The 13,258-nt window shown below is 42.7% G+C and overlaps 1 protein-coding gene across 2 annotated transcripts in view; it reads right to left on the bottom strand.

The window, feature by feature from the left end:
- LOC105937407 (aldehyde dehydrogenase family 3 member A2) overlaps nucleotides 1–13,258 on the bottom strand; it is an 18,655-nt gene extending 5,397 nt beyond the window's left edge. Inside the window, exons 1-7 of one of the 2 annotated variants that reach the window (XM_021324630.2) lie at nucleotides 12,706–13,258; nucleotides 12,304–12,465; nucleotides 6,178–6,409; nucleotides 4,605–4,690; nucleotides 4,294–4,502; nucleotides 4,081–4,198; nucleotides 1,833–1,974 (exon numbers count right to left, since the gene is read on the bottom strand). In XM_021324630.2, the coding sequence (XP_021180305.2) occupies nucleotides 1,833–1,974; nucleotides 4,081–4,198; nucleotides 4,294–4,502; nucleotides 4,605–4,690; nucleotides 6,178–6,409; nucleotides 12,304–12,465 (949 nt within the window). In that variant the 5' untranslated portion in view covers nucleotides 12,706–13,258. Of the gene's footprint in view, nucleotides 1–1,832; nucleotides 1,975–4,080; nucleotides 4,199–4,293; nucleotides 4,503–4,604; nucleotides 4,691–6,177; nucleotides 6,410–12,303; nucleotides 12,466–12,614 lie in introns of both variants that reach the window. The other variant, XM_021324632.2, reaches the window with a different exon arrangement.

The raw sequence follows: 13,258 nt of genomic DNA, 5'->3' as shown, positions 1-13,258 counted from the left end.
CTATTTATTTCTGCCTGTCGTTTTTACATTTCTGTATGCATTTCTGCCTCATTATGCAAATGAGGAGGGGCTGTATCTTAAGGGCTCAACTTCTTCCCATTGGTTGGTTAGCATTTTTACTGCATCGGTCAAATCTACATGGCTTTTCCCCGCACTAAAGCGTTGTTTAGTAATGCCAAACTCAGTAGGCAGACATTCAGGTTCCGACCTCTTAAGGGAAGCTGCTAATAGACTGGAAGAATTAGAACGCTGTGCTGGCTTTCCTTCTTGCGAGGCCAGCACCAGGTTTTGCAGTAGACCCACTGCTTGATCTTCTTGTTAGTCAAGGTCACGACTGGCAACAACTGATAGATTTGAAAAAGTCTGAATTTGAGAGAAGTTTTTGGATAGCACTAATTGGATTACTGTGAACGTCCACGGAACGAAGCTAAGCATCACGAAGAACCACAGATTTACATGAGCTGGGAACGTTTATCCGAACCGTTTCTAAGGATGCATTCATACCAGCCCCATTTAGTCCGCTTTAACCAGCTCTGGTCCATTTGCGCAGAAAGTTCGGTTCGTATGGGGAGGTATGAATGCGCAATACAACTCTGATGTAGACCAAAAAAGCGAACGTGGGTCTGCTTCAAATACCTAGGTCTTGGTTCGGTTGAACTAAACTCTGGAGTGGTTTTAATACATATGGGAATGCCAAGCGGACCAGAAGCCGCTCCAATAGCAGGAAGTGAACTACAGAGCAGGGCAATCCTGGTAAATACAATTGTAATTGTGCAATAATATTAAATATATTATATTATTATATTAATGAACTAATATACTGTAAATACCTTGACGTCTGTGTAAGGATGACTTCAATAAAGAGGTATGCACCCCTGCTCGCGCACTGCTGCTTCATACGGAGCCGTCTCAACCGCCTTCTTTAAAATATAACAATCTCCTCTGATTGTCCACTGTTGAATCATGCTTGTCTGGCACACATGCCAAAAACCCACTAAAATCTGTTGCCATTCCATTTTGTTTACAGTTTCACAGAAAAGGAAGGTGTGCCGTGTTGCTGGCCAACCTCTTTCCTTCTGTGGTTCTTGGTGCAACGCCACCACAGAGAAGCATCAGTTAAATGAGTCTACAGAAATACAAGTAATTCAGATGTGTCAGCTCGGCCAAATTTTGGAAGGAGACTCAAACTGTCAACCTCAGCTGAAAAGAAATTGGATGCAAGTCTACAATGACCTCAAAGCTCGAGGAACACCATTGTTACTTTCCAAAGCGAAGTGAGTTTTACATCACCACGCGGACCAGGAAGTCCTTGCTCCAAAACTGACACCTTCAAGCTGGCCAAAAATTTGCAGGTGGGCAGATGAAGAAACAGAATGTCTCCTGAAGAAGAGTTATGTTGCCAGGGAAGACAAATGTTTAGTTATCTGACCACGATGAGCAGACGTTTAGAGGGGAAAGGACAAGGCACCAGGTGTGCAGCATGGTGGTGGCAGCATAATGCTGGGGGGTTGTTTGCTGGTACTGGTGAATTGCACATGGTGGAAGAAATAATGAAGAAAGGAGAGTGCATAGGCATTTAATATAAACCAAATCACCCACTGCATGGTTAAAACAAAACAAAGATCCTAAACATGCATCATAACTGTTAATATGCTGGAAAAAGCAGGGTCACCATAAGCTTCTAGAAGGCATTTTTAAAAGCAATGATCCCAGTTTTGTGGAAAATCGATGGAGTTTGTTTAAAAGCTATATATGCATCACTACAGCAAATGCACATCTTCAACAGCTTAACAAATTTCACAGATGTTTTATGTCAGGAACAAATGGCTTACCTATGTAGCCCTTGGCTTCATCAGCATCTCCACCCAACGCAACCGTGCACCCCTCCATGAGACCCATGAGCCTCTTAAACTGCCGCTGGTTAATGATGCGGCCATAGTCCTCACTGGAATTTGGGCTGTCTGGGTAGAACTTCTGCAGGGACCCCAGCAGCCCCGGTAAAGAACCATTAGAGAAAATAGAGCAGAATAAAAAGTCTGTGTTAACATTGTTGACTCCAACATTATTGCTGTAGAACTTGGCAACAAATTACTGGATTTCTCCAGATGGTGGATGGCTGGTAGACATTTTCTTGTGTAAAATGTACATTTGGTCCTGTTGTTGTTATTGACGTAAAAATATTTTTGTTTTAATATTTAATATTTTGATTGTTTGCCCATCTATTAATCTGCGTCAATACGTTTCAGTCCTTTAAGGAGTGAACTTGTTTATGTTGTTGTTAATTGTAAATGTTAATGTTTAGTTGGCAATATGACTGACTGTTTCCATTAAAATAAAGCTTAAACGTGACTTACTTTGGGTTTCATTTGGAGTTACAGTGAAACCTATCTGAACCTTTCCACATTCTGTCACATTACTACCACGAGCATCAATCTTCTTTATGGGGATTTTATGTGATAATTCAACACAAAGTAGTCAGGAAGTGTGAAGTAGGAAAAACATGATACATGGTTATTAGGTTTTTTTAATTAAACTATGGTTTGTAATTTGCTAACCTTGAGTAAAATCCAGTGCAACTAATCATCAGAAGTCATCTTAGTGACTAGTAAACAAAGACCAGAGAGTATTCTTCATTCTCCATGACTATGGTCTTTTTTTAAAGAGTAGCAAGAATAAATCCTGTGTTGAAAAAAAGCAACAGCAAATCCTTTATGCAGATTCTATGCAGAGCAATGGTGCTTGAAGGTAAGCCAGGGAAATTAGACTAAAATTGAATGTTCTGACCTAAATGACGATCACCATGTAGCAATACCTGAAACACACTATTGCTAAAATGAAAGCACGGAGGTAGGAGCATCATGCTCTGGGTATGCTTTTCTTCTATTGGCTCAGGGAAGCTGGTCAGAGTTGATAGGATCTTGAATGGAGGTAAACAAAGAACAATCCTGGAAGAGAAATTTGCTTGAGACTGGGTTCACTTTACAGCAGGACAACAACCATAAACATAAAGCCAGAGCAACAAAGCAAAAGTTTAGATCCAAGCTAATTCACATGTGTAAGGATGGTCAAGTCAAAGTCCAGACCCAAAGCCAGCTGAGAATCTGTGGCAAGACTCACTCTCAATCATTGTCATTCTCAATCCGATTTGTCTGAGTTGGAGCCATTTTGCAAAGAAGAGAGGGCAACAATATTCAAAGTCTAAATGTGCAAAGCTATTAGACAGGTGGCAAAAGAACTGCAGCTAAAAGGTGATTCCACAAAGTACTGACCCAGTGGAGTTTTTAGTTTTAGATTTTTACACATTTTAGATTTTTTCTAGGGAGTTGCTTTCATCCCACTTCCAAACATGAGGAAAACTCAAAGGGGCATGAACACTTCTGCAAAGCACTGTGGTTGTATCAGATCAGGGACTTTTTTTTTTATATATGGCTAGGTAAATTTAGCATAAATCTGAGATATTTCTGAGTGTATGAGTTTTAGCATTGTGTGCTAATCAGTGTGCACCACTGATCATACTCTAGAGCACTTCTTGCTTCCCTGTGCAGACAAGCTGTATGGAGATGTTTTTATTTGCCAGCAGGACTTGGAACCGACCCACACTGCCAAGGGTACTAACAGCTGGTTGATGGTTGTGGTGTTACTGTGCTTGACTGTCCAGCAAACTGGTCTGACCTAAAGCCCACAGAGAATCTATGGATTATTGACAAGAGGAAGATGAGAGACCCCAGACCCAACAACACAGATGACCTGAAGGCAGCTATCAGAGTAACCTCCGCTTCCTGAACACCTCAGCAGAACCACAGGCGGATCACCTCCAAGCCACACTGCATTAATGCAGTAATTAATGCTAAAGGAGCCCAACCCAGGTATTGAATGCATTAAAATGAAAAACAATAAACATACTTTTAAGAAGCCTGACATTTCTGCTTTTATTATGAAATAACAATAAATTTAGATTTTTGACCTGTGCTGTATTTTTATTGTTCCTTTTTTCAAAACTGATACTTTGCAATGTCCCCCCCCCCTGTGATTTTCAAGCGCTCTGTGTGGATGACATTACATTCTCTGTGCCAAACTGACCTTAATGGACTTCTTGATCTCCTCCACCACTCTGTTTTGGATGGAAGGTTCACAGAGGAGAAAATCTGGAGCGATGCACGTCTGACCACAGTTGATAAACTTCGCCCATGTGATGCGGCTGTTTTGGGGAAAAGATCAGAAAGAGCGGCGCGGGTCAGATGTGGTGGTGGAGCTGTGCTGCATTGTGAGGCGCGTGTTATAACAGACACAGACCGACAGGCGGTGCTGATGTCACAGTTCTTGTCGATGTAGCAGGGGCTCTTCCCTCCCAGCTCCAGGGTCACCGGGGTGAGGTAGCGAGCTGCAGCCTCCATCACCAGTTTACCTACGGTGGTGCTGCCCGTGTAGAAGATGTGATCAAATCTCTGCTTCAGCAGCTCCTGTGTCTCTGGCACGCCACCTTCCACCACTTGGTACAGATCCTACTACGCCGGGTTTCCAATTAGACACACTCTTAGACACATTTCTAGTAAACGTACAAGACAAAGGAAACACTTGGTAGAGGTACACAGCAGACAGCTCACCTTGTCTAAGTAGAGGGGGAGAAGCTCCTTCATGACCTTTGAGGAGTGGGAGCTGATCTCAGATGGTTTTACTATTACCGCATTACCTGAGGAAAGATAAATGCGTTCAACATGAAACCCTTTCAACCGGAACAAGTCTCCAGAGGACGGCTAATCATCAGAAGTTTCCAGATGCAAACAAATCTCATCTGATCGGTGTTGTGCAGGAACCCTTTTGCCTACTGCATGTACATTTTTGCTTTTCACCTTTTACCGCCTTTTTGTTTTAAACTTTAAATATTAAAGTATAAAGCCTTTATGGTCAAAACAAAAAACCTAGACCAGCTGGTGCATTCACACTGTGTGAGCATACTCAGTCCACACAGAGAGTCCAGGCATGACAGAGGAGGAGAACACATTGAAAACTTTTAGAGAAAACTGATACGTCGTACCATTTGTTACTTTGTCTTTCTCTTAGTAAATTTAACTATCACCAAAATCCAAACCCACATGTATCTAATAAAGTCGTCTTCTGACTCCGGTAGAGGTTTGTCATATGATGTTCTACTAAAAGGACAGATTTATCTTATATCTTATGGGCAGGAAACCAAAAAAATGTAAAATATGCCACATATCAATCTCAATCAGCCTTTTCATTATTTTCCAAGAAATGTCAATAATGTGAAAGACGCCTTTCTGAGTGTTCCTCTAAAGAGGGAACATCATCACCATAAATATCTTCTCCTAGGCTTCTAACAGCACAGGATATCTTCTCATTATTTTTCAGTGGGAATCTTTCTAATGGGAATGTGCTGAAAGGATTCATGGCCACTTTTTGGCGAATAACGATAGAGAGAGCTCTAACTTTCTCAAAGATCTGCCACGTGGGGGAGATTTCTGATAGTAAATAGGTAAACAGGACGGAGTTCTGCTCACCCACGAAAAAAAAAACAACAAAAAATAAATAAATAAATAAACTTTCTGTTAGAAGCATTTTGTTGTATGAGAATTACCTAAGTTTGGCTTCACATGGAGGAACAACCCAAACTGAGGGACAAAGACCCAACAGAGTTCATGCTATGACATCCCATGGACAGACAACTCTAGCAAAGTCAGCGACCCACTCATCAAAGCTATCCAAGTGTTGGTCATACAGGAGAACATGCTCTCAGGTAGGTAAATGTGTTTTACTCTGGTCTCGGTCTGTTGCCTCTGTGAGTATTAAATGTATTGGCAATTAATGCCCCATGCTAATGACCAGAAGGACATTAACTGTAGGCATACTCATAAAGATTAAATAACCTGAAGTGTCCTCAAAATACACTAAAGAAAACGACAGAGCATGCCAGAATCCTAGTTTCCGTATTTGATAGTAGATAGTAGTGCATATGGTTTTATTTCCATTGGGTTAGATTGTTATGTCAGTACTGATGTATGTCAAAATGAATCAGGGACATCTAAAATGCAGCAGCTGGAGCCATGATTAACGTAGTCCAGAATGTAAACACCATCTACATCCACGTTGTTTAAGGGATCACTTTAATCCATTATAGGTTAGGTCCACTCATTAGCGAAATGAAACCAAAGACAGTACCTGCTGCAATAGCTCCAACTAGCGGCAACAGGGTGAGGGACCAGGGATAGTTCCAGGGTCCGATGATGAGAACCACCCCCAGGGGCTCGGGTTTGACGTAGACCTCATCCGTTATGGTGAAGAGGTTCTTCTCCACGGGCCGAGGGGCTGCCCATTCTGCAAGCTTCGTCATTGATAGTTTAATCTCTGACTCCACAACCAGGATGTCATAGAGCTCAGACGCACGTTCACTCTGTAAAACCAAGGAGGGGAAAACAATCCAGGTGGTTATTTCAGTCAATCTTTCCTGTCCTACAAAGATCACCACTGGATGCTTCAGCACATCATTTGAGACGAGTCGACTTCAGCAGGCACTGCGTGAACAAAGGTGTTCAAACAACGGCCTTCAAGATCTGCATTGATATATTAAATAATTTCACACTTTTAACACTTTAGAAATTGTTGGAGACAACCCGATTTTCTGCTCTTCCTGATTTCATATGAAACACAGGAAACAGAAAGTATATACATTTAAGGAGTGTTATTGGGAATTAAATAACCAACACGGGACACAGAGACCAGGAGAATTAATAATAGGGCTGAGACCAGACTGCAGATATAAATATTATGAACATCTAGAAGGGAAATCATCCTCCAACAGTTTTTACATTTTTATTAGCATTTTGGCTTTTATTTTTTTATTTAACTTAAATAAACATTGACATGTTTACACTGGCTTTTGCTTTGATTTGTTATGAATATGAATTATTTAGTTTTAGTCTATGTAACTTGAACATTAGCCCAAAAATGAAATTTTCAGTGATGTTGGGTGTATGGTCAAGTGTTTTACGCTGGCAAAAGAAATTACAGATATATCCATCAATCACTTCCACCTACTTATCCATGCAGGGCCACGGGGCGAGTGGCGCGGTACGACCCTGGACAGGTTGACATCAGTCCATCACAGGGAGACACACACAGGACAAACAGCCAAGCACACACACACGCACACACACACCCCTAACGCAATTTAGAGAGACTAGACACAGTAACTGGGAGGAAACTAGAGTACCCAATGGAAACAAGCTTGCACAGGAGGAACATGCACATTCCAAGCAGAGAAACCACAGACCAGGATCTGAACCCAGTGCTATCAACTGCGCCAAGAGATATATCCCAAAACATTTTTATTTAACGACCGAACAGCGTTCGTTTGTGTAAACCATATCTCAAAAGGTTGAGGAATCCCTAAATGTTGTGGGGGAAAAATAAGGAATCTAGTTGTATTTCAGAAACATATCTGCACACGTCTATTCTTTATTTCCTGAACATTAAGGAGTTCCATGACTTCTTCCCTTTGTTTTATCCTTTCATACAAAAGTAGAACAACAAACAAACAAACAACATGCTGGTAAAGTAGTGAGTCCATATTGTCTGTGAGAGCTGAACCTGAGCACTAATCCCAAGTCGCATTAGGCGTTCATAGTGTCTGCTGTGTGTCAGCCTTTAGTTTGTTCATGAAAAGCTACAACAGCTCAGCCCTACTCAGCAGTAACAATGTGGCCTTTCTGCTAAAATAACAGCAGATACATTAATCTATGACCTTGACTCTAAAAACTGTTGGGTTATTTCTTAAAGCTACAGGCTGGAATATTGGTGCTGGGTTAGAAGTTGGGTAGTTTTATTGAATTTATCTTCAATTCGAGTGTCTGTTTTTCAATTCTATGTGCTCTCGCCAATGTTTTTATTCTTTATCAGTTGACTTAACGCACTATACAAATAAATAATAATAAATAGTTGTTCACTTACAACATTAGCCTTTTACCTGCTAAGCAGCTAGCTCAAGCCATTCCTAGCAACAATCATATGAAGAGTTAAGTAGCCATTTGGCAGTCTGTGCATTATTTCGATTTACGTTGCTCAAAAAAATAAAAGGGACACTATAAAAAGACATCAAATTTCAAATGGGGTAAAAATCCAGTTGGATATCCGTACTGGGGTGCTGGACAAATGAGTATGTCTTTGTAAAATTTTGGCTTCTGTGTGACTTCATGCTGGTCTATTGGTTACTCCAAGAATTCTCCTCTGGGCGCAGTTTTCTGCAACCGTGGCCAATCAGCATTATCTATGTCATTCTTCAGCCAATCAGATTAATTCAAGATGCCTGTCAATCAAAGTCACACCCCTGGCAGTTTATCTGTGCAGGTGGAAACAATACTGAGAAATGCGGATGCAACATGGCTCACACCGACCAGACAGCTCATGTGCAGTGCGTGCGGACGCCACAAACATTCAGATGCGGTAATGCTGAAGTGGGAAATGTAAATATTCCACGGTAGCTGCATGACTTGTGTAGGCACGAGTTATTGGCCCCTAAGTCCTCACCCAGAGGGAATGCTGCAAAAGTGTTAATGTGAAAAAAAAGTATTGTACACATCAGAAATAAACAATTAATTTCTTTATGTCTTAGCAAGTACATGAATACATATTAAAGCATGTACACAGTGGTTCAGAATATACAACAATGGATTTATTATTAATATTAATAGTAGTAGTGTTACTGCTACTGTTGGGGGGTATTTGAAATGTGAAAAAGGTGTGTAATTTGAAGCCGACAGGATTTTCTAGCCCAAGATAAAGACTGGCTCATCCATTAAATCTCCATGTATTAGGCAGGTCCACATGCGGAAGTGCAAAGACTCATTGTGCCATAAAGACCTCAGAAATGGCAAAACTGAGTGGTTTTTGTTGATTAGGGCATTACCAGACTATGCAACACTCTGGTAGTCCCACATGAGTCTTCAATCCCACATTAATTGAAATTCACAAAGAAAATGTACTTGGAACTCAGCATGTGCCTTGTTTTAGTACATCAGGATTTTTTTGCGTGTATGCAGTTTGATGTATTTAAATACGATTTCAGCATAGGCCAGGTTTTAGGAGCAAACTCAAACAAATCTCTGTGCATACAACCCCTGGAGAAAGCTCAATAAAGGGTGACTTTAACACTTTTTTTGCATCTGGACCACAGTAGAACTGTGGCAGTACCAAAACTACAACACTTAAACTCTTCAACCCTGGATTATATTAATCCACACTAATAGTAAAAAAAATTAAACTCAGTATGGGATTTATGAAAGCTATATCTAATTTGTGAAACTTTAATAAAGGTTGATTTGTTAGCTATTTTGGCATCAGGACCACATTAAAAGTGGTCCAGTTCAGAAACTACAGTACTAAAACACTTCAAATCTGGATTATACTATACAGCAATAGCAGAATCTTTTAAACCCATCCATCCATTGTCCACCGCTTATCTGAGATTAGGGGCAAATGGTTCAATAGTGTAACCCAAGCATCCATCTTAGACAGGGACATCCTCCAGCTCATTCTGGCGGACCCAAAGGCATTCCCAGCCCAGATGGGATACGTAATCCCTCCAGTGAGTTCTGGGTCTTTCCGCATTGGTGACAAGGGGCAACCCTGGCAGAGTCCGACATGTACTGGGAACAGGCTCGGCTTTGTGTCGAGAATGCGGACTCAGCTACTGCTACCAAACCTGTCGATCAGGTTTCTCCACACTACCCCATCGCTTTGTGTCTTTTTAAGATTAAACCGTTTTCTTCTTCCGGCTCTCGGTGAAGGCGGTCGCTTCTCTGCACCTCTCCTCCCCGAACCTCTCCTGCTTGTGCCCTCTTGCCCGTTTACCGCTTAACTCTTTCAGACCCTTTCTCTGCAAATCATCCGAATCAAAAACCATGGATCTGGGCAGCTGGTCGCAAGACCAGGCACCGGGGGTCAAAATGGTCCTGAGGGGACACCTGCAGCCAGATACACCCTTTGATTCATGGGGATGTTGGAAGATTGTGTATTCTGTCCATTAAGGACGTGGAAGATGCGTCCATCAGTGTGTTTATGATAAAAGGATTTCTGCTTATTGGAGCTGAAGATCAAATTCGGAAGATCTCAGCGGTAGTTGTGGCCTTGGTAAGGCTGCCGGGAGCGTGCGAGGGGTTAAACCGAGCTGTGATCACCCAGACTTGAATGCGATGCGATCCTTGCACAGCATCGCAAAGCCAGCAGCGGTCTGAACTCAGTGGTGAAATGGAACCAACAGAACCACATCATCTACAAAAAAAAGTTCAAGCTTGCTTTATGGGGAAAGACCAATAAATCTGGCTGTTTGGAGTTGCCATGAAGAGGACCAGCAAAGACTGATAGAAATTTCACAGTCAGCCTGAGACAAAACAACAATAACTTGTTATTGAATGGGGCTGCTCGATGTTGGCCTTGCAGCCCGGTCCTATCCCAAACTCTCCAAGCTGTTACACAAACAAGGCGCTCTACCCCCTGCCCACACCCGGTCATTACACCTGTGACCTGCAACAAGTGCCCCAGTGAACTGCACACATGCACATACACACATGAACATGGCGATAAATACTCCCTCCTATGACTCGCTGCCTTTGAGGTGTACGTTATGCTTGTGTGGATGTTGCTTTTTTTGTGCTGAGGGTTTTTTTACATGCACTCTCCTACTGTCCCCTCTAAGAGACGGTGTGAGAAATTCACTCCTTTTTCCCCCCTTAACCATCCCAATGTATTCCTTGTGAACCTGTATGTCTTTCTCTCGATGGGTTGTACTGAAGCGTCATGTCCCCCACGGGGGACAATAAAGCAATTAAATTCAAGAATTTTAATTTAAAAAAAAAAAGCGATAGAATAGGCTTTTAATTACCCTTCACCAATCAGATAAAGCAAATCTAAAAGTGAGGTTTAAAAGATTCTGCTTTTAGTGTGAAATTATATAATCCAGGTTTGAAGAGTCTAAGTGCTGTAGTTTTGGTACTGGCACAGTTCTATTGTGGTCCAGATGCAAAGGAAGCATTAATATAGGCCTTTAATTAACTTTCACAAATGAGATAAAGGTTTCCCAAAATGCAAACTGGGTTTGATAAGATCCTGTTATAAGTGCTGAATAATATAATGCATGTTTGAAGAGTTTAAGTACTGTAGTTTTTAAACTAGAGCAGATTAATCAAGCTTAATGGTGCGTTCACACCAAACCGCCCGCGATGCGATCGGCGCTATAGAGAGAAACGAGCTAAGCGAGAAAGAAGCAAGAGTGAAACAGAATCCGCAATGACTTTCACCTGAGTTCAAATCGGACCTTTTCTATCAGTTTGCATCACGTTAACCAATGACGGGCTGGATGTGGTTGTGAAGGAGCACAGTGGAGAGCATTGTGTGACACAGTTTGAAGAAGGGGCACAGCCCATAACCGGGTACTGTAGTGTGCGTCAAGCTAATAACAGCTAGCATTAGCTACTGGATCTGAAACTCCTGCTTCCCTGAAGGAGGAGTTTCAGATCCTGGACAGAGAAGTACCAGGGGAAACAACCGTGGTCCAACTGTGGCTCCTGGACTCCCTGAACTGGGAGCATCTCTGGAGGATCTGGTGGACCCGCAGGGATACATTAGACACGGCACCGTGACTCGCTCTGTAAATCCAGGTCCACCCTGTTGAGTTGAACAGACAACAGGCAAGCGGATGGAGGCTCCTCGTATTTGATGAGGAGAGTGAGGCCGTTGTCACCGTTTACATGTGCGAAGATTCAAGCGATCAACGCATCGCAATTCAGGCAGAACCTTCGCCAGAATCGTGTTCGGTGTGAACGTAAGGCTTAGGGTGGTGAAATAAGAGGAGGAATACTTAGTCCTTTAGCCGTTTCCTGAATCAAAAGCTGGAATCGGAAGCCAACTTCAGCTTCGTGGCAACGTGGTTATGCGACTTCAGATTATTCTGTTTTGATAACGGGTCATAATCTGACAATTTCATAGCAGTAAAGAGGCGTATCGGGGATCAGAGAGTAGAGTGTAGGGCGTTTCAACATATCAAAAGGTTTAAAAAGATATCCAAAAGCAGTGAAAACATGCCTGCCAAAGCATTTCTGACCGGTGCAGAGAGGAAGTTAGTGCTCAAAGAGAAGGAGGCATGCGGAACGAGAAAATGGTTGTCCAAGCATTCAATCTGAGCTGCCAACAAGGGTTTTAGGGAGAACAGAGTAGATGTTTGAAAGAACCCCCCCACACACACACACACACACACACACACACACACACACACACACACACACAGCTCCCCACCTTGCCGAGGTCCTTCTGCAGGGCATCTTTAATGTGCCCTTGCCTCTCCTGGATGAAGCTCTGCAGCCCCCTCAGCTGCTGGATTCTGAACTCCAGCGGTTTGGTTCGGCCGGTCTGGAAGGAGCGCCGGGCCTGCTGTACAGCCAGCTGTTGCCGGGACATCTGGGTGGAAAATTACAGAGAGACCGTCAACCATTTGCGACTAGCAGGTAGTGGGTGGTGAGCTCGTGACAGGAACAGGTAAGCGTTAACAGGTTAAAACTAAGAATACATTCCAGCCTTCCACTGAAGAAAAACACAGCATTACTTGCCTGCTCAAAAAACACCCATAACGTCTTAATAACCAGCTCCACACACAGAAGAAGTTCATTTTAGCAGCAACGTGTCTGAAAGCCATTTTACCGTAAAATAAACCTGGACCGTCCAAGTTCCTCTCCCCCTCTGAGCATCAACAACAGTCAGTAACTTGGTGAGAAGTTACCAAGCTGGGCCGTGGTCTGAAGCTAGCGATTGGTCCATTGTAACGTCAGTCAAAGACGGAGCCAATCAGCGCATCTCATTTCTCCAGGCGCTTCTTTTCTCGTACGGACATGTCTTTGGTTTTCTGGTTTGCTCAGACAGGCCCCAGGCAGTGTGACTCTCCCTGCTGGGGCGGGGTTTGTGTTGCAACAACAGTTTCTATCAAGAACTACCGGTACATGCACTTAGACAGGTAACACAGGTGTGTCAGATGCTAGTGGTGGTAGCATCCAAGCTATCTACCCCTGGCACTGCACAAAGAAAGCTGTGTAGACACGAACAGTTTGAGCCTTCTGACACAATTAGGAAAAAGGCTGATCGTCCTGTGTATTCTGTTTGTTTGAGACAGAGCATGCAGCCTGTGAAAACGTGGATCAAACAACACAACAACAGTGAAGATGGAAGGTCCAAACACATGGAAACTAAACATGTGTGC

This window comes from Fundulus heteroclitus, chromosome 18 (assembly GCF_011125445.2).
Source record: "Fundulus heteroclitus isolate FHET01 chromosome 18, MU-UCD_Fhet_4.1, whole genome shotgun sequence".
Classification (NCBI taxonomy): Eukaryota; Metazoa; Chordata; class Actinopteri; order Cyprinodontiformes; family Fundulidae; genus Fundulus; species Fundulus heteroclitus.
Note: the sequence above shows the minus strand (reverse complement) of the source record. Positions and strands in the feature narration are given on the sequence as shown.